Genomic DNA, 21,111 nt, shown 5'->3' with positions numbered 1-21,111 from the left:
GAGCTGAGCCGGAAGGCAAAGCTATCAATTTACCAGTCTATCTACGTTCCCATCCTCACCTATGGTCATGAGCTTTGGGTCATGACCGAAAGGACAAGATCACGGGTACAAGCGGCCGAAATTAATTTCCTCCGCCGGGTGGCGGGTCTCTCCCTTAGAGATAGGGTGAGAAGCTCTGCCATCCGGGGGGAACTCAAAGTAAAGCCGCTGCTCCTCCACATGGAGAGGAGCCAGATGAGGTGGTTCGGGCATCTGGTCAGGATGCCACCCGAATGCCTCCCTAGGGAGGTGTTTAGGGCACGTCCGACCAGTAGGAGGCCATGGGGAAGACCCAGGACACGTTGGGAAGACTATGTCTCCCGGCTGGCCTGGGAACGCCTCGGGATCCCCCGGGAAGAGCTGGACGAAGTAGCCGGGGAGAGGAAAGTCTGGGTTTCCGACCTCGGATTAGTGGAAGAAGATGGATGGATGGCAAGAGAACTTTTTAATGTAATTCTACTTATAACCGAATCCACTTAAAACCGAAAAACTTTGTCCCTTACTCCCGTGGACGTGCTAAAAAAAAAATAGCAAGTACTTTGTATTACCCGGCCGTCGAGTGAAGATTACGGAAAACATCGAATGCATTTGGACTGGCAATAACTGTATCAGTTATTGTCCGCCGTGTACGTCGCGGACACAACGTCTAGGTCCAGAGTATAGAAAGTCACCAAAAAGGAATGGCCAATGAAGGTGAAGGCATAAGAGTGAGTGTCCTGACCAGATATCTAAACCCCCTAGTTTGATTGTTGTAAAATGTTGTATCCATTAAAGATTTGATTAATTTATGATGGCTCAGGTGTGATTCACTACAAATCCGGACCCCCAGCACACTGGATTCCAGTTAATTGAAAAACCACAACACTGGATATTGTTCAGATAAGTTACATTTAAGAACTTGCACACAAAGCAACACCGGAGGTGACGATCACATGCGCATTTTCTGTGGATGCGTACTAGGTCACGTTGCGTCGGCGGACGGAGTGGGGGAGGGGGTCCTAAACGACCATTGTGTGTGTGTGGACAAGGATAAGGTTAGGTGGGATTTACCCTGGATAACCTTAGTAGAAGGGGCCTAAAGAAGTCTCTGCATCACACCAATCAAGAGAGAGACATTTTCCTGGCTTTTCTCGCCTCCAAAAACCGAACCGTTACTTGATGTTTGGGTCTGATGGCATTGAGAGGGAGGGCACGCTTGCAGAGTGGACTTCAAACAGTCTGACTCACAGTGGCTTCCGTGCTTTTTTAGGACCTAGAAGCTGCTTAAAAAAAGGCAATCTTCCACACATGCCGGGCCGGAAGGGAGAACACGTCTTCTAAATTCAAGAGAAATGTTGAAACTCTTCCAGGTGAAGAAGAAATACCATCATCACCTTTGACTTAAGGTTTCAGAAACTTGCACCTTGGAGGGAGTTGTAATATTATGACATACAATATAATAATACAATTCCATTTCCAAAACCAAACCTGTTCTAGCAACATTCAGAGTAGCAACCAACAGAGCAATTGAGGACACACAAACATGACACAAAACAATCCAAAAGTAGTCAAACAAAAATGAATTATATCAACAGTATCCATATAATAATAAGAATTCCAACATAACAGTGATTAGAAATAATGTATTAGATTTTATATCGCGCTTTTCTATTATTAGATACTCAAAGCGCTCACAGAGAAGTTGGAACCCATCATTCATTCACAATAGTGGTGGTAAGCTACATTTGTGTAGACTGATTTAGAAATCCCTCATTGATTTGTCTAATGTCTAATTATTTGATTAAATATTGATTTTCTGATTTACTAATTTAATGACCCTGCGTACCAGCGCTTCATGGCGGTTAAGGTAGACATACTCCTACTTTTTCCGGAGTCCATCCATCCATCCATCCATCCATCTTCTTCGGCTTATCCGAGGTCGGGTCGCGGGGGCAGCAGCCTAAGCAGGGAAGCCCAGACTTTCCTCTCCCCAACCACTTCGTCCAGCTCTTCCCGGGGCGTTCCCAGGCCAGCCAGGAGACATAGTCTTCCCAACGTGTCCTGGGTCTTCCCCTTGGTCTCATACCAGTCAGACGTGCCCCAAACACCTCCCTGGGGAGGCGTTCGGGTGGCATCCTGACCAGATGCCCGAACCAACTCATCTGGCTCCTCTCCATGTGGAGGAGCAGCGGCTTTACTTTGAGCTCCTACCGGATGGCAGAGCTTCTCACCCTATCTCTAAGGGAAAGACCCTCCACCCGGCGGAGGAAACTAATTTCGGCCGCTTGTACCCGTGATCTTATCCTTTCGGTCATAACCCAAAGCTCATGACCATAGGTGAGGATGGGAACGTAGATCGACTGGTAAATTGAGAGCTTTGCCTTCCGGCTCAGCTGTTTCTTCACCACAACGGATCGATACAGCATCCGCAGAACTGAAGATGCCGCATCCATCCGCCTGTCGATCTCACGATCCACTCTTCCCTCACTCGTGAACAAGACTCTGAGGTACTTGAACTCCTCCACTTGGGGCAGGGTCTCCTCCCCAACCCGAAGATGGCACTCCACCCATTCCTGGGCAAGAACCGTGGACTCGGCTTGGAGATGCTGATTCTCATCCCAGTCGCTTCACACTCGGCTGCGAACCGATCCAGTGAGATCTGAAGATCCTGGCCAGAAGAAGCCATCAGGACCACATAATCCGCAAAAAGCAGAGACCTAATCCTGCAGCCACCAAACCGGAACCCCTCAACGGCTTGACTGCGCCTAGAAATTCTGTCCATAAAAGTTATGAACAGAATCGGTGACAAAGGACAGCCTTGGCGGAGTCCAACCCTCACTGGAAATGTGTTCGACTTACTGCCGGCAATGCGGACCAAGATCTAGCACTGATCATACAGGGAGTTTTCGGGAGTTGGTGTTGGATATTTTAAATCTTGCTAAGTAGTTGGAAACAAGACATACTGACGCAGAGAACGTAGCAAGTCGAGGAATTGGTTGAAGTTGTCGGAGTTATCCCCGCACCATAAGACCAAGATATTGACCAGTACCAGTGGAAGTAACTCATTGGGTGTTAGAATCCGCCCACTGGTTTTAGAAGCTGAGCCTGACAGATAAAAGTCATGAAGCACATGTTCATGAAATAATTAAATCAAGAAACAAGTTGAGAAAAAAATTGGTGGAGCCATTAAAACATTTAAATAATTAACTGATTAAATAAAGCCATTTAACCCTTGTGTAATGTCAGATTGTTACTCAGCCAGCGTTTGTGGGTCTGATGGACCCGTTGCATTTTGTGGCTTTTAATGCCTCACAATCAAACTATTTTATGTTAAAATACTGAATGGATGTTTACCTTATCCCAATAAACATCTGTTCAGTATTTTAACATAAAAGTGCAACGAAATGCACCGGGTCCATCAGACCCACAAAGGCTGGCTGAGTAACAACAATATGAACGTTGCACGGAAAAGTTCTCTGCCGGTTTCTGCATCCCACAGGGATTCTTCTTTTGTGTTTCCGCACCTGTGGTTCCCACACAAGGTTGGAACATTGTTTGTCAATACTGTCTGCTCTCATTTTCTCGCACATTTGACCCTTTGATGTTCTGTGTACCTACACTCCTGTCCTCCTCCTGTCTAGGCCTGCTGCAGGTGTGTATGTGTGTGGTACACAAAACATCCATTTCCACACTTCTATAAGCCCCGCACATCTTGTAGGTAATAAAAATGTGTAGGGCGGGTGTATGGTGTGTGGTCATTAAATATGTTTTCTGATATATGTTCCTCACAGAAAATGAGCCAAAGTCAGTGAGTCTCAGTTTGAAAACTTAACTGTGTCATTTTTCTTTTAATAAAAAATTTAAACGGGTTCCACAGACCCGAACACCACACAATGAGTGACCCATCAAATAAAAGCTGTGTACTACATTTCATTCCATATTCTAACTACTGCGGCAAAATTATTTGCAAATGTTTATCTTAAAATGTGTCTGTGATCTCATCTGTGTGTCGGTTTCTCAATGTGTGTGTAATTAGCGTTAGTGTTTTCAGTTGTTGGTCCGGATGATTTGTCTGTGGGTAAAACTAAATCGGTCTGTCCGTATTTCCTCAATTAGCTGTCTTTTGACTCTTGCCTTTTTGTTACGTTTCTGACGTTATCATGTTCGTCCTTCGTTTTCGAAGATGACCAGGTGACTTCACGTTGATGTGTGTGTGCAAAGATGGCTGATGAGGCCAATCCTAGAACGGAATGACCGGCTGCAGTGAGGGCGGGTTATGGCTGGCTGAGAGGGAGGAACAGTCCCTGGTCTTGCCGAGCTGTCGCTTCTGTTCGGCTTCATGGATGCGTTTTTCCTCAAAGTCTGTTACACCATGCCAGACTGCAGAGCGCCAGTTTGAACGGTGTTGGGCATCGGCTGCCCAGGTCTCTGGGTCCAGACCACAGCCCTTGAGACTGGTCTTTAGTGTGTCCTTAAAGCGTTTCCGCTGTCCGCCGCGTGAGCGCTTTGCATGGTGCAGTTCACCGTACAGGACCCTTTTTGGTAGGTGTTCGTTTGACATGCGGCAAGCTGGGAACGCTTGAGGATAGCATAGATGTGCTCCATCTCAGCCCTGTGGAGGACTTCAGTGTCTGGGATCTTGTCCTTCCACCTGATGTTGAGCAGCCTCCTGAGGGATCTCAGGTGGAAGGCGTTAAGTTGTTTAGCATGCCGGCTGTATGCAGTCCAGGTCTCACAGGCATAGAGTTGGGGCGGGTAGGACAACAGCACGGTAGACCTTAAGTTTGGTACGTAGGCTGAGCCCTCTGCTCTCCCAGACAGAACTGCGGGGTCGGCCGAAAGCTTCCGACGTTATAAGAATTGTGTGTCAGTATTCAGAGGTGTGTATGTGTAAACTGTACAGCAATCTGCCACAATTACCCTATCGCAAGAACCCCTGGCCCCTGACGGAAGAAAGGTGACCATTTTGGCCGGATAACCTAACTGATAACTACCACTAAAACCTAAACTTTTATTTATACAAAGTAAGAGAAAGTCAATTGTATTTGTTTTTGGCTTTGGCACCAGCACGAGTGAGAGTGGATGCAAGTGGCGAGTATGGGGAAAGGCAAGGTGAAGTTACAGACGGGCAACTTTTTCCACAACTTCGAATCTCTGCACGGACGTTCGACTCTGACAGGCCAGGAGCGTCGCAAAAGTCACGTGTAAAAATCGGGCAATCACACAAATCTGACTACAGAACAAGACATTTTTTTATGCACATACCGCGTTTCCTTGAATTGCCGCCGGGTAGATAGTATGCGCCTGCCTAGAATTATTACAAACTCGTTTCGAAAAATAATTAGCGCATGCTTAGCATTACCGCCGGCTCAGAATTAACGCCAGGTCAAACTCGTTTCGCAAAATATTATTTCTATTAGCGCAGGTCTGGATTTTCCGCAGGGTCAAACTCGTCACGTCACGAGTGACACTTCACCTGTCATCATTTTCAAAATGGAGGAGGCTGATTTCAATCATTTCAAATCGCATAAAGGGAAGAAGATTAAGAGCTATTCAGTAGGATTTAAGGTCCAAGCTATTGGGTATGCTAAAAAGAACAGTAAGCCGCTATGTTTTATTAATATACCGTAGCTGCGTGTGTCAAATATGAGTCATTAAATGACTCCCGCTTCCTGTTGGTAGAGGGCGCTAGTGATCCTTCTTGCGACTACTCGGCGGCAGAAGAAGCAGCAAGAGTGAGCAGCGATCGTTTATTTGTTCCTCTCGCTTGCACTTTTAACATGGAGGATTACATATCTAAACTAAAACCGTTTTCTAAACTGGACTTTCAATCGAAGCAGGAGGTAATAAAGGAAGATCTCCATCGAGACAGAGAGACTTTTAAAACTGAAGAAAGATAAGGAAGACTTCTATAAACAAGTTATCGATGCTTTTGATCAGAATAAGCTGCGCATGGACTTTGTCCCCCCCTCCCTTGTGGAGGGGGTCCGGTCCGATGACCATGGATGAAGTACTGACTGTCCAGAGTCGAGACCCAGGATGGACCGCTCGTCGGGACCCAGGATGGACCGCTCGCCTGTATCGGTTGGGGACATCTCTACGCTGCTGATCCGCTTGAGATGGTTTCCTGTGGACGGGACTCTCACTGCTGTCTTGGAGCCACTATGGATTGAACTTTCACAGTATCATGTTAGACCCGCTCGTCATCCATTGCTTTCGGTCCCCTAGAGGGGGGGGGGGGGTTGCCCACATCTGAGGTCCTCTCCAAGGTTTCTCATAGTCAGCATTGTCACTGGCGTCCCACTGGATGTGAATTCTCCCTGCCCACTGGGTGTGAGTTTTCCTTGCCATTTTGTGGGTTCTTCCGAGGATGTTGTAGTCGTAATGATTTGTGCAGTCCTTTGAGACATTTGTGATTTGGGGCTATATAAATAAACATTGATTGATTGATTGATTATTTATAAGTAAAGGTAAGACCAAAATAATGTTTTTTTTTATTAAATGTGCTTTTTATGATGGTATCCTTATATCACACTCAATTTTTTAAGCGCAGGCCTAAATTTACCACATGCCATTGGTGAGCACCAGAGTGAGAAGAAGTTTTAAATTAATTAGCGCCCCGGCGGCAATTCAAGGAAATACGGTACTCATTCAACTCTAAGCACAAATTGCTTCACATGCACACCCCAAAAAAAGCAGACAACTAACGGCAGAAACGAGCAAAAAGTCACATGTAAAAAGTCAGCCAATCGAGGAAATAGTTGTTTTTTACACTGACAAATCATACAGGCACACCTTGATGTTCACACATTTGTATTTGTTACCTTCTTTAGAGCTGTGAAAAATGCCTATCTCAAGGATAAAAGTTAATATAACCAAGGGCCCGCTTTTATTTTATTTCATTAAAGATAGGTAAGTTCCATTCGGGGTTATGGCAGCGCTACAAAAAAACAGATGCATAAACTTCAAAAATGAGGATGAAGTATGTAAAAACATCATTTTTATTGTCTCGTTTTTTTGGTTTGTGTATTGTTTGTTAATCTGTTTTTACTGTAGCACGGGCCAAGTAAGTGCCCGAAAGAAAGTGTGATGATCAGACTTTTACATTCATTTTTTTTAGTACAGTCGCGCTAAAAAAAAAAAAAAAGACAAAAAAATGTTTAAAAAAACATTACCAGTTGAGTTGTATTAAATCGATGCACAATGGTGAGTCTGATGTCCCTTTCCAAAAATGTCCTAAATATGTTTAACACCGAAGCACATCCAATCATTTCTTTTATAAGTCAAAATGTCAGTTTGTGTGGCATTCAGCATATTTCTTTTCAGGCACATCCCTGCTTTCTAAATGTTTATTCACCGTTCCCACAATTACAGCCCTCTCTTCCAGGGTGTAAGCAACACATTAACAAATGCGGATTTAAAAGAAGAAGAAAAAAAAAAAAGACCTATTTCCACTTCTAACGTACCGTATTTTTCGGACTATAAGTCGCAGTTTTTTTCCCACAGTTTGCGACTTATACTCAGGAGCGACTTATGTGTGAAATTATTAACACATTACGGTAAAATATCAAATAGTATTATGTAGACGTATAAGATTTGATGGGATTTAGCGATTAGGAGTGACGGACTGTTTGGTAAACGTTAGGGGTGTAACGGTACGTGTATTTGTATTGAACCGTTTCGGTACGGGGGTTTCGGTTCGGAGGTGTACCGAACGAGTTTCCACACGGACATATTAAGTAGCGTACCGCACGTTGTGTAGACAACACACGGCATGCTAGCAGCGACCGGGCAACGATAGAGTGACCAAACCTCCTCTTTTCACCGGATATGTCCTCTTTTGTGGGGCCGTCCGGGTGGAGTTCCTTAAATGCCTCAAATGTCCGGCCTTTTAAAAGGCCCACTGAAATGAGATTTTCTTGTTCAAACGGGGATAGCAGGTCCATTTTATTTGTCATACTTGATCATTTCACGAAATTGCCATATTTTTGCTGAAAAGATTTAGTAGAGAACATCCACGATAAAGATCGCAACTTTTGCTCGCTAGTAAAAAATCCTTCCCTTTACTGGAAGTAGCAGACGATGTGCGCGTGACGTCACGGGTTGTGGAGCTCCTCACATCCGCACATTGTTTACAATCATGGCCACCAACAGCGAGAGCGATTCGCACCGAGAAAGCGACAATTTCCCCATTAATTTGAGCGAGGATGAAAGATTTGTGGATGAGGAAAGTGAGAGTGAAGGACAAGAGAAAAAAAAAAGAAACTACACGGCAGAACGATTCAGATGTTATTAAACAAATTTACTAGGATAATTCTGGAAAATCCCTTATCTATTTATTGTGTTACTAGTGTTTTAGTGAGATTATATGGTCGTACCTGTACAACCTGAAAGTCGGAGGGGTGTGGTGACCGCCAGTGTCTGCGAGGGAAGCCACGTTTCTCAACGAGGCGAAAGCAGCCGGTCGGGCCGGCCTGAGATTTTTTTTTGTTTTCCCTCCTCCACGGTGGAAGCATTTGACAGTCGGGGGCGGCCGGTGCGAGGAGGCAAGAGAGTCGCAGCTGCCTCTTTGACAGGTGCAGGAAGTACGACGCAAGCTCTCCGCTCATGTCTATGGTAAGAGCCGACTTATTACCACCATTTTCTCACCGAAACATGCCGGTTGACATGTGGTAGGGAACCATGTTCCTTTGACCGCTATGTTCCATAGTAAAGCTTCACCGTCATCTTTCGGGAATGTAAACAAGGAAACACCGGCTGTGTTTGTGTTGCTAAAGGCGGCCGCAATACACCGCTTCCCACCTACAGCTTTCTTCTTTGACGTCTCCATTATTAATTGGCATGTGTTGCAATGTTAATATTTCATCATTGATATATAAACTATCAGACTGCGTGGTCGGTAGTAGTGGCTTTCAGTAGGCCTTTAAGTTAGTGTATTTTCAATGTACGTTCAGCGTTAAGAAGGGGCTAAAAACAAAAATTGTGCACGCAGCAACAATCGTGAGAGAGGAGCAGAGACAGAGAGAGCGAGAGAGTTAAGATAAACGCGCATGCGTCGCCAGGCTCTGCTTTTTTATTATAGATTTATCAGATTTTATTTTTTATTATCTATAGCAGGGGTGTCAAAAAGTGTGCCCCGGAAGCCATTTGTTTTAAAGGCCCACAGCACATTCTAAAAATACTATTAACATAAACAAACGTGAAATAAAAAAGCTTAAAGGCTAAACAAAATATTGAATCAAAATCAATATTATGAATTATTGACCTATCCAAGGTTTTGATTACTTCGCATAAAATATTCCATGAAGAAAAATATTTTTGGTGGAAGATTTCGCAAATTTAATAAATAAATAACCAAAAAATTTATATTTTGTTGTTTTCTTACTGTACCGAAAATGAACCGAACCGAGGTAGGTATTGTGAAAGCAAATTTACTTATACTCGTTTAAATAGATGATGTTCTTTGAACTGGGTACCAAAAGTTCTTTATTGGGCTCAGGAATGTGACACTTAGCAAGAGATCTCTTATCTGATCAAGCTCTGTCTAATGTGTCTTTGATGTGACATGTGGACTTTAGTTGACCTGGGCATGTGTGTTTTCTCTCCCTGGCACCCCCCCCCGTGCTAAACTGTTGCCCTTTCCTGAGTCCCCCCCTCCCCCCCCTAACCTTTATGGACAAACGACACCCTCTCCTTCTTCACAGGACTTGGGTATTCATTCCACTTGGTGTACTGTAATGTAAATGAGCATGGAGGGTGGGACTTCATGACATATTCTAAAAGGGTTAGAACAAGCTGGAACGAACGGAAGTGTCGTTCTGGTTTGGTCTCGCTTTGCAAAGCTTGTTATTATTTGTTTGTTACTTTAATAAATCATTTTTGTCACTAAAGTATCGTCTTTAAAAAATTTCCACGACAGTACCGGACCGAAATTTTTGTGTACCGTTACACCCCTACTAAACGCATAGCATGTTTTATATGTTGTAGTTATTTGAATGACTCTTCCCATAATATGTTAGGTTAACATATCAGACACCTTCTCAGTTGTTATTTAAGCCTCATATAACGTACACTTATTCAGCCTGTTGTTCACTATTCTTTATTTATTTGAAATTGACTTTCAAATGTCTATTGTTGGGTTTTATCAAATAAATTTCCCCCCGAAAATGCGACTTGTGTTTTTTTCCTTCTTTATTATGCATTTTCGGCAGGTGCGACTTATACTCCGGAGCGACTTATACCCTGAAAAATGCGGTACAGGATATTGAAACTTTCCAAATCTGTTGTTTACTTTTTGGGTCTAACGCCTTTATCCTTCTCAAACTTGGCAATTTGGTTGAAGATGTCCAACAAATTTGCAGGAAGGTCCTTTTTGGCCTCTCCTTCTTCACAGGACTTGGGTATTCATTCCACTTGGTGTACTGTAATGTAAATGAGCATGGAGGGTAGGACTTCATGACATATTCCAAAAGGGTTAGAACAAGCTGGAACGAACGGTTGTGTCGTTTTGATTTGGTCTCGCTTTGCGAAGCTTGTTATTATTTGTTTGTTACTTTAATAAATCATTTTTGTCACTAAAGTATCGTCTTTAAAAAAATTCCACGACAGTACCGGACCGAAATTTTTGTGTACCGTTACACCCCTACTAAACACATAGCATGTTTTATATGTTGTAGTTATTTGAATGACTCTTCCCATAATATGTTAGGTTAACATATCAGACACCTTCTCAGTTGTTATTTAAGCCTCATATAACGTACACTTATTCAGCCTGTTGTTCACTATTCTTTATTTATTTGAAATTGACTTTCAAATGTCTATTGTTGGGTTTTATCAAATAAATTTCCCCCCGAAAATGCGACTTGTGTTTTTTTCCTTCTTTATTATGCATTTTTGGCAGGTGCGACTTATACCCTGAAAAATGCGGTAGACGATATTTAAACTTTCCAAATCTGTTGTTTACTTTTTGGGTCTAACGCCTTTATCCTTCTCAAACTTGGCAATTTGGTTGAAGATGTCCAACAAATTTGCAGGAAGGTCCTTTTTGGCCTTTCCCCCCGGGACCAAGATCTCTCCACCCTGCTCAGACTCAGACCTGCCTCTATCTACCTTTTCCTCCTCGGCTCTGTCCTTACCCCGACACGTCTCTTCCCAAGCCTCCTCTTTTTCCCAGCCTCGGCTTTCAGACATTTCGCTTCCCAAGGAGCTCCTCCGAGGGAAACCTTTGCTTTGACCGCAGTGTCCTGAATGTTCGGCATCCGCAGGTTTCCTCGAGTACAAGGACTCGGAAGACGAGCAAGATATTTTGCGCTTCCTCTCATCTAAGCTTCTCCTCCTTTTGTCCTCATTTCCTCGCTCGACGCTCCTGTGACTACTATTTCTACGCATAGTTCTTTCTGGACTTCCACTGCTACTCTTCATCGTCCTGGAGCTGCTTTCTACTTTAACCTTATAGTTACTTCCTGAATGAGATGGACACTCGGACCCTTCATCTTCTGAGGTTCCTGACAAAGAGTACAAACAGATCCTTGCGCCATTGCCAGCTTTACCCTTCCTACTTGCCTCCCCCTCCTCCTCTTCGTCCATTACTCCAAAACCTCGGCCTCCCTTCTGGTTGAGAAAGGTGGCAGAGGTGTTAGGAGGTTCCGGGTACCACTCCAGCTCCTCATCCTCCTCTTTCTCCTTCCTCCTTTTCCCACATTTACCATCTTCACTCCTCCTGCTGCTCTCTCTTGAAGAGAGCCTGCGATGGCGCTTGCTTTCCCGCTGCGACCGCCTTTTCTTCTTTTTCTTCTTTTTGGACCTCCTGTGATCGGACGAGGACGATGAAGTGGAGGAGTTCCTAGAGGAAGGGGATGTTGACGGGGAAGGGGAGGATCTCTTCCGTTTTCGTTTCATCCTAGCAGAAACAAACATGCTGAGAATTGTGTCTGTTCAAAACTACAAACCCCGTTTCCATATGAGTTGGGGAATTTGATGTAAATATAAACAGAATACAATGATTTGCAAATCCTTTTCAACCCATATTCAGTTGAATATGCTACAAAGAGATGATCAAACTGATAAAAAAAAATGTGCAAATAATCATTAACTTTAGAATTTGATGCCAGCAACACGTGAAAAAGGAGTTGGGAAAGGTGGCAATAAATACTGATAAAGTTGAGGAATGCTCATCAAACACTTATTGGGAACATCCCACAGGTGTGCAGGCTAATTGGGAACAGGTGGGTGCCATGATTGGGTATGAAAAAAGCTTCCCGTAAAATGCTCAGTCTTTCACAAGAAAGGATGGGGCGAGGTACACCCCTTTGTCCACAACTGTGTGAGCAAATAGTCAAAAAGTTTAAAAACAACATTTCTCAAAGTGCAGTTGCAAGAAATTTAGGGATTTAATCATCTAATATCATCAAAAGATTCAGAGAATCTGGAGAATTGACTCCACATAAGCTGCATGGCCGGAAACCAACATTGAATGACCGTGACCTTCGATCCCTCCCTGTATCAAAAACTGACATCAATCTCTAAAGGATATCACCACATGGGCTCAGGAACAATTCAGCAAATCACTGTCACTAAATACAGTTAGTCGCTACATCTGTAAGTGCAGGTTAAAGCTCTATTATGCAAAGCAAAAGCCATTTATCAACAACATCCAGAAACGCCGGCTTCTCTGGGCCCAAGATGATCTAAGATGGACTGATGCAAAGTGGAAAAGTGTTCTGTGGTCTGACGAGTCCACATTTCAAATAGTTATTGGATAATATTCGACATCGTGTCATCTGGACCAAAGGGGAAGCGAACCATCCAGACTGTTATCAACGCAAAGTTGAAAAGCCAGCATCTGTGATGGTATGGGGGTGCATTAGTGGCCAAGGCATGGGTAACTTACGCATCTGTGAAGGCACCATTAATGCTGAAAGGCACATACAGGTTTTGGAACAACATATGCTGCCATCTAAGCGCCGTCTTTTTCATGGACGCCCCTGCTTATTTCAGCAAGACAATGCCAAGCCACATTCAGCACGTGTTACAACAGCGTGGCTTCGTAAAAAAAAAAAAGAGTGCGGGTACTTTCCTGGCCCGCCTGCAGTCCAGACCTGTCTCCCATTGAAAATGTGTGGCGCATTATCCATCCATCCATCCATTTTCTACCGCTTATTCCCTTTCGGGGTCGCGGGGGGCGCTGGCGCCTATCTCAGCTACAATCGGGCGGAAGGCAGGGTACACCCTGGACAAGTCGCCACCTCATCGCAGGGCCAACACAGATAGACAGACAACATTCACACTCACATTCACACACTAGGGCCAATTTAGTGTTGCCAATCAACCTATCCCCAGGTGCATGTCTTTGGAAGTGGGAGGAAGCCGGAGTACCCGGAGGGAACCCACGCATTCACGGGGAGAACATGCAAACTCCACACAGAAAGATCCCGAGCCTGGATTTGAACCCAGGACTGCAGGACCAATGTGTGGCGCATTATGAAGCGTAAAATACGACAGCGGAGACCCCGGACTGTTGAACGACTGAAGCTCTACATAAAACAAGAATGGGAAAGAATTCCACTTTCAAAGCTTCAACAATTAGTTTCCTCAGTTCCCAAACGTTTATTGAGTGTTGTTAAAAGAAAAGGTGATGTAACACAGTGGTGAACATGCCCTTTCCCAACTACTTTGGCACGTGTTGCAGCCATGAAATTCTAAGTTAATTATTTGCAAAAAAAATAAAGTTTATGAGTTTGAACATCAAATATCTTGTCCTTATAGTGCATTCAACTGAATATGGGTTGAAAAGGATTTGCAAATCATTGTATTCCGTTTATATTTACATCGAACACAATTTCCCAACTCATATGGAAACGTGTTTGTACTTTTCACTGAATCATGCAAATATTTTTTTTTTTTTTTTTAAGATTGACAGGAACTACTCACCTCTTCTCCTCTTTTAAGATCTTACGCAATTTCTCAGCACTGCTTTGACCGCTCTTAGCTTTGTCTGCCGCTTCTTTAGTGAGCGCCTCTTCCCGAAGGCGAATCGAATTCTTTACAGCCACGAGGCGAAATAATTTCATCACACCAAGGGCGAGCCAGAGTCCAGAAGTATGCAAAATTCCCCATGACCCATCCCATGCAACAATGACCGCAGAAATGGCATTCAGTCAAATGATCATTCAGTTGTTATGCAGAGGGGATGGAATTGTAAAGCAGAGGGTTTGAAAAGAAGTGATCGCAAAATCAAACACGATTATGACGATGTTAGTTGCAATTATGTGTTCGCCAAAGGAAAAGTGGGAGCGTACCAAAAAGTTGGCAGATGCAGAGTGTTAAACATGAGCAGAGAAAAACCGTGTTCCGAGGTGAAAACAGACGGGTTACCGTATGCCGGTCGTGGACGAGGGGATGCAAGAGTGTGCAGGGGAAGGAGTCGTCAATTTCCAGCGTTATTATCCCACCGCGAGGCAGGTGACAAAAGGCCGTGTCAGTCAGAAGGTCAAGTCCCATGTGCACACACCATGAAAAATATAAAAAAAAATAAAAACACTCATCAGTATTACTGTACAAACCACTTGAGCACATATAGATGAACAGTTATATTGTAGAAGTGACATATATTCACTCATATCACTATTCCCCAAGGCGTAATTACTCGGACACAGCGGCACCTCCACGTACAAATACTGTATTTTTCGGATTATAAGTCGCACCGGCCGAAAACGCATAATAAAAGGAGGAAAAAAAACATATAAGTCGTACTTTTGGGGGGAAATTTATTTGATAAAATCCAACACCAAGAATAGACATTTAAATGGTAAATGGGTTATGCTTGTATAGCGCTTTTCTACCTTCAAGGTACTCAAAGCGCTTTGATCAATCAATCAATCAATCAATCAATCAATGTTTATTTATATAGCCCCAAATCACAAATGTCTCAAAGGACTGCACAAATCATTACGACTACAACATCCTCGGAAGAACCCACAAAAGGGCAAGGAAAACTCACACCCAGTGGGCAGGGAGAATTCACATCCAGTGGGACGCCAGTGACAATGCTGACTATGAGAAACCTTGGAGAGGACCTCAGATGTCTTTGCAGTCCATTCAATTGAACATAGGTTAAAAAAGGATTTGCAAATCATTGTATTCAGTTTTTTGTTTTTTTACGTGCCAACTTCACTGGTTTTGTAGAATGTATTATTTTGATCTTTCTTAGTGGATCAGGCCCTGAGTGTGTTAAATATGCAGTGAGAATCTTCAAAAGCTAACTAGCAAGATGGAAGACAGCACAATGAACCTTTTGATAGGAAACGGGAATACTAAAAACCATGATGGAACAGTTGATTACCAGAAAGTGTTGTTATGCGCATTGTGCAAGAATAAGTTCTTTTGCAAACCACTTCCATCCATCCATCATCCATCATCTTCCGCTTATCCGAGGTCGGGTCGCGGGGGCAACAGCCTAAGCAGGGAAACCCAGACTTCCCTCTCCCCAGCCACTTCGTCTAGCTCTTCCCGGGGGATCCCGAGGCGTTCCCAGGCCAGCCGGGAGACATAGTCTTCCCAACGTGTCCTGGGTCTTCCCCGTGGCCTCCTACCGGTTGGACGTGCCCTAAACACCTCCCTAGGGAGGCGTTCGGGTGGCATCCTGACCAGATGCCCGAACCACCTCATCTGGCTCCTCTCGATGTGAAGGAGCAGCGGCTTTACTTTGAGTTCCTCCCGGATGGCAGAGCTTCTCACCCTATCTCTAAGGGAGAGCCCCGCCACACGGCGGAGGAAACTCATTTCGGCCGCTTGTACCCGTGATCTTATCCTTTCGGTCATGACCCAAAGCTCATGACCATAGGTGAGGATGGGAACGTAGATCGACCGGTAAATTGAGAGCTTTGCCTTCCGGCTCAGCTCCTTCTTCACCACAACGGACCGGTACAACGTCCGCATTACTGAAGACGCCGCACCGATCCGCCTGTTGATCTCACGATCCACTCTTCCCTCACTCGTGAACAAGACTCCTAGGTACTTGAACTCCTCCACTTGGGGCAGGGTCTCCTCCCCAACCCGGAGATGGCACTCCACCCTTTTCCGGGCGAGAACCATGGACTCGGACTTGGAGGTGCTGATTCTCATTCCGGTCGCTTCACACTCGGCTGCGAACCGATCCAGCGAGAGCTGAAGACCCCGGTCAGATGAAGCCATCAGGACCACATCATCTGCAAAAAGCAGAGACCTAATCCTGCAGTTACCAAACCGGAACCCCTCAACGCCTTGACTGCGCCTAGAAATTCTGTCCATAAAAGTTATGAACAGAATCGGTGACAAAGGACAGCCTTGGCGGAGTCCAACCCTCACTGGAAATGTGTTCGACTTACTGCCGGCAATGCGGACCAAGCTCTGGCACTGATCGTACAGGGAACGGACCGCCACAATAAGACAGTCCGATACCCCATACTCTCTGAGCACTCCCCACAGGACTTCCCGAGGGACACGGTCGAATGCCTTCTCCAAGTCCACAAAGCACATGTAGACTGGTTGGGCAAACTCCCATGCACCCTCAAGGACCCTGCCGAGAGTATAGAGCTGGTCCACAGTTCCACGACCAGGACGAAAACCACACTGTTCCTCCTGAATCCGAGGTTCGACTATCCGACGTAGCCTCCTCTCCAGTACACCTGAATAAACCTTACCGGGAAGGCTGAGGAGTGTGATCCCACGATAGTTGGAACACACCCTCCGGTCCCCCTTTTTGAAGGGAGGAACCACCACCCCGGTCTGCCAATCCAGAGGTACCGCCCCCGATGTCCACGCGATGCTGCAAAGTCTTGTCAACCAAGACAGCCCCACAGCATCCAGAGCCTTAAGGAACTCCGGGCGGATCTCGTCCACCCCTGGGGCCTTGCCACCGAGGAGCTTTTTAACTACCTCAGCGACCTCAGCCCCAGAAATAGGAGAGTCCACCACAGATTCCCCAGGCACTGCTTCCTCATAGGAAGACGTGTTGGTGGGATTGAGGAGGTCTTCGAAGTATTCCTTCCACCTGTCCACAACATCCGCAGTCGAGGTCAGCAGAACACCATCCGCACCATACACGGTGTTGATAGTGCACTGCTTCCCCTTCCTGAGGCGGCGGACGGTGGTCCAGAATCGCTTCGAAGCCGTCCGGAAGTCGTTTTCCATAGCTTCCCCGAACTCTTCCCATGTCCGAGTTTTTGCCTCCGCGACCGCTGAAGCTGCACACCGCTTGGCCTGTCGGTACCTGTCCACTGCCTCCGGAGTCCTATGAGTCAAAAGGACCCGATAGGACTCCTTCTTCAGCTTGACGGCATCCCTCACCGCTGGTGTCCACCAGGGGGTTTTAGGATTGCCGCCCCGACAGGCACCAACTACCTTGCGGCCACAGCTCCGATCTGCCGCCTCGACAATAAAGGTGCGGAACATGGTCCACTCGGACTCAATGTCCAGCACCTCCCTCGTGACATGTTCAAAGTTCTCCCGGAGGTGTGAATTGAAACTTTGTCTGACAGGAGACTCTGCCAGACGTTCCCAGCAGACCCTCACAATGCGTTTGGGTCTCCCAGGTCTGTCCGGCATCCTCCCCCACCATCGCAGCCAACTCACCACCAGGTGAGTTGGCCATCTTAAAATTCAATCAATCAATCAATGTTTATTTATATAGCCCCAAATCACAAATGTCTCAAAGGACTGCACAAATCATTACGACTACAACATCCTCGGAAGAACCCACAAAAGGGCAAGGAAAACTCACACCCAGTGGGCAGGGAGAATTCACATCCAGTGGGACGCCAGTGACAATGCTGACTATGAGAAACCTTGGAGAGGACCTCAGATGTGGGCAACCCCCCCCTCTAGGGGACCGGAAGCAATGGATGTCGAGCGGGTCTAACATGACACTATTTCCACATTCACACACACATTCACACACTGATGGCGGGAGCAGTCATGCAAGGCCCTAACCACAAACCATCAGGAGCAAGGGTGAAGTGTCTTGCTCAAGGACACAACAGATCGTGACGAGGTTGGGTAGAAGGTGGGGATTGAACCAGGAACCCTCAGGTTGCTGGCACGGCCGCTCTCCCAACTTCGCCACGCTGTCCCCCACATTTGAAAGGCAATTTGAAATAAATAAAGAATAGTGAACAACGGGCTGAATAAGTGTACGTTATATGAGGCATAAATATTGATTGATTGATACTTTTATTAGTAGATTGCACAGTACAGTACATATTCCGTACAATTGACCACTAAATGGTAACACCCCAATAAGTTTTTCAACTTGTTTAAGTCGGGGTCCACGTTAATCAATTCATGGTACAAATATATACTATCAACATAATACAGTCATCACACAAGTTAATCATCATAGTATGTACATTAAATTATTTACATAATTTACAATACAGTAGAAGCATCAGAAGCATTTAAGTCTCACCTTAAAACTCATCTGTATACTCTAGCCTTTAAATAGACCTCCTTTTTAGACCAGTTGATCTGCCGCTTCTTTTCTTTCTCCTATGTCCCCCCCTCCCTTGTGGAGGGGGTCCGGTCCGATGACCACGGATGAAGTACTGGCTGTCCAGAGTCGAGACAAAGGATGGACCGCTCGTCGGGACCCAGGATGGACCGCTCGCCTGTATCGGTTGGGGACATCTCTACGCTGCTGATCCGCTTGAGATGGTTTCCTGTGGACGGGACTCTCACTGCTGTCTTGGAGCCACTATGGATTGAACTTTCACAGTATCATGTTAGACCCGCTCGACATCCATTGCTTTCGGTCCCCAAAGGGGGGGGGGTTGCCCACATCTGAGGTCCTCTCCAAGGTTTCTCATAGTCAGCATTGTCACTGGCGTCCCACTGGATGTGAATTCTCCCTGCCCACTGGGTGTGAGTTTTCTTTGCCCTTTTGTGGGTTCTTCCGAGGATGTTGTAGTCGTAATGATTTGTGCAGTCCTTTGAGACATTTGTGATTTGGGGCTATATAAATAAACATTGATTGATGATGATTGACAATCCGGGGGGTGGGATGAGGAGCTTTGGTTGATATCAGTACTTCAGTCATCAACAATTGCATCAACAAAAAAATGTGGACATTGAAACAGTGTAGGTCTTATTTAGTAGGATATGTACAGCCAGCAGAGAACATAGTGAGTTCACATAGCATAAGAACAAGTATATACATTAGAAGTACATTTGAGTTGTTTATAATCCGGGGAGATGGGATGTGAATGGAGGAGGGTATTAGTAAAGTGTTGAAGTTGCCTGGAGGTGTTGTTATAGAGCGGTTTTGAAGGAATATAGAGATGCACTTACATTTACACCTGTTGGGAGTGCATTCCACATTGATGTGGCATAGAAAGAGAATGAGTTAAGACCTTTGTTGGATCGGAATCTGGGTTTAACGTGGTTTTTGGAGCTCCCCCTGGTGTTGTGGTTATGGCGGTCATTTACGTTACATGTACTTCAGTATCAGGGAAGTGTAGCGGATTTTATAGACTAGGCTCAGTGCAAGTTGTTTTACTCTGTCCTCCACCCCGAGCCAGCCAACTGAGAAGGTGCCTGGTATGTCAACGTAACATATTATAGTAAGAGTCATTCAAATAACTATAACATATAGAACATGCTATACCTTTACCAAACAATCTGTCACTCCTAATCCATAAATCCCATGAAATCTTCTTCCTCTAAGTCGCTTCTAAACAACTCTGCCAACTCCAAAAGGTATGCGCCGCTTCCTCTTGTCGTTTTCTGCTGCATATTTCACTACGTCCAGCTTGTAATCTGCAGTACACAAATTCCTTGCTGCTAGCGAGGTGTATAAAATAGTCAGGAATTCTCATGGATACAAAGGATTCTGGGTATTTGTTGTGTTGCGTTTATGTTGTGTTACTGGGAGGATGTCCTCCCGAAATGTGTTTGTCAATCTTGTTTGGTGTGGCTTCATAGCGTGGCGCATATTACTAAGAGTGTTAAAATTGTTTATATCACAACCATTACTGTACTCTGTGTCACCCAGTATGCCTTGCAGTCGTGGGCGTGTTGCTGCGGAAGCCACACACAACATGTTGCTGGACTGACAAGCAGATCGTACATGATGTAGAGGGCGACAAAGTCAATGGCTTCATAGCACGCCCTAATACTTATTATCTGGGTGACTGCCGGTAGTCATTCTAGAGAATATTAGCGTCTCCTATTGTCTTCTTCGCTTTGTGACTCGGGTCTTAAATGGCTCTTGGAATGGCAAAGGATACCGATGCCAGAACCATGTAAATAAAATATTTCCGGATGATTAAACCGCCACCCGCCTGAATCTAATTAAAATCAAATTTTTCGTCATGTCACCCGCCCGACCCGCGGTTTATCCACGGACTCCGCGGATGAGACCGCAAACCGCGCATCTCTAGTGCAGACCAAACGATTAGCATGCCGTGCTAGTCGATGCACACTCCACGTAAATCAACTTGAATCCGTCCCTGATCGCGTTGTTACACCCTCCGACAACACACCGACGAGGCATGATGTCTCCAAGGTACAAAAAAACGGAAAATAACAGAGCTGATTTGACTCAGTGTGTGTAATGTGCTTGAGAAAATGGCGGATTGACTACCTAGGTGACGTCATCGCCCCGAAAGCGAATAACAGAGAGGCGTTTAATTCGCCAAAATTCACCCATTTAGAGTTCGGAAATCGGTTAAAAAAATATATGATCCTTTTTCTGCAACATTAAGGTATATATTGACGCTTACATAGGTCTGGTGATAATGTTCCCCTTTAATAGCTACGACAGTAGCATATAGCAGTTAGCATCCCATTACCCACAATACACTTCTGCCATGACCCTCCCCCGCCAAATTCTTATTGGTTAACGTGTGTGTGTGACGATTGCTGACATTTTCTTCGTCTCTTCCGCGAATGAGATAAATAATATTTGATATTTTACAGTAAAATGTTAATAATTTCACACATAAGTCGCTCCGGAGTATATGAAAAAAACTGCGACCTATAGCCCGAAAAATACGGTAAGTATCTTCCTACGCAAAAACTCCTTGAGCATTCAGTGTGAGCAACATCAGACGTGCACAGTGT

General features: G+C 45.1%; 1 protein-coding gene across 4 annotated transcripts in view; it reads right to left on the bottom strand.

Annotated features, from left to right (window-relative positions):
• Positions 1 to 3,831: 3,831 nt before the first annotated feature.
• Positions 3,832 to 21,111, bottom strand: part of ttc14 (tetratricopeptide repeat domain 14) — a 72,010-nt gene continuing 54,730 nt past the window's right edge. For 2 of the 4 annotated variants that reach the window (XM_061883837.1, XM_061883838.1), the window contains 2 exons: positions 13,948 to 14,057; positions 3,832 to 11,917 (listed from right to left, as the gene is read on the bottom strand). In XM_061883837.1, the coding sequence (XP_061739821.1) occupies positions 10,978 to 11,917; positions 13,948 to 14,057 (1,050 nt within the window). In that variant the 3' untranslated portion in view covers positions 3,832 to 10,977. Of the gene's footprint in view, positions 11,918 to 13,599; positions 14,058 to 21,111 lie in introns of those variants that run through there. The other 2 variants (XM_061883839.1, XM_061883841.1) reach the window with 2 other exon arrangements.

This window comes from Nerophis ophidion, linkage group LG22 (genome assembly GCF_033978795.1).
Source record: "Nerophis ophidion isolate RoL-2023_Sa linkage group LG22, RoL_Noph_v1.0, whole genome shotgun sequence".
In the NCBI taxonomy this organism is placed as follows: domain Eukaryota; kingdom Metazoa; phylum Chordata; class Actinopteri; order Syngnathiformes; family Syngnathidae; genus Nerophis; species Nerophis ophidion.
This window is presented reverse-complemented; position numbering and strand designations above follow the sequence as displayed.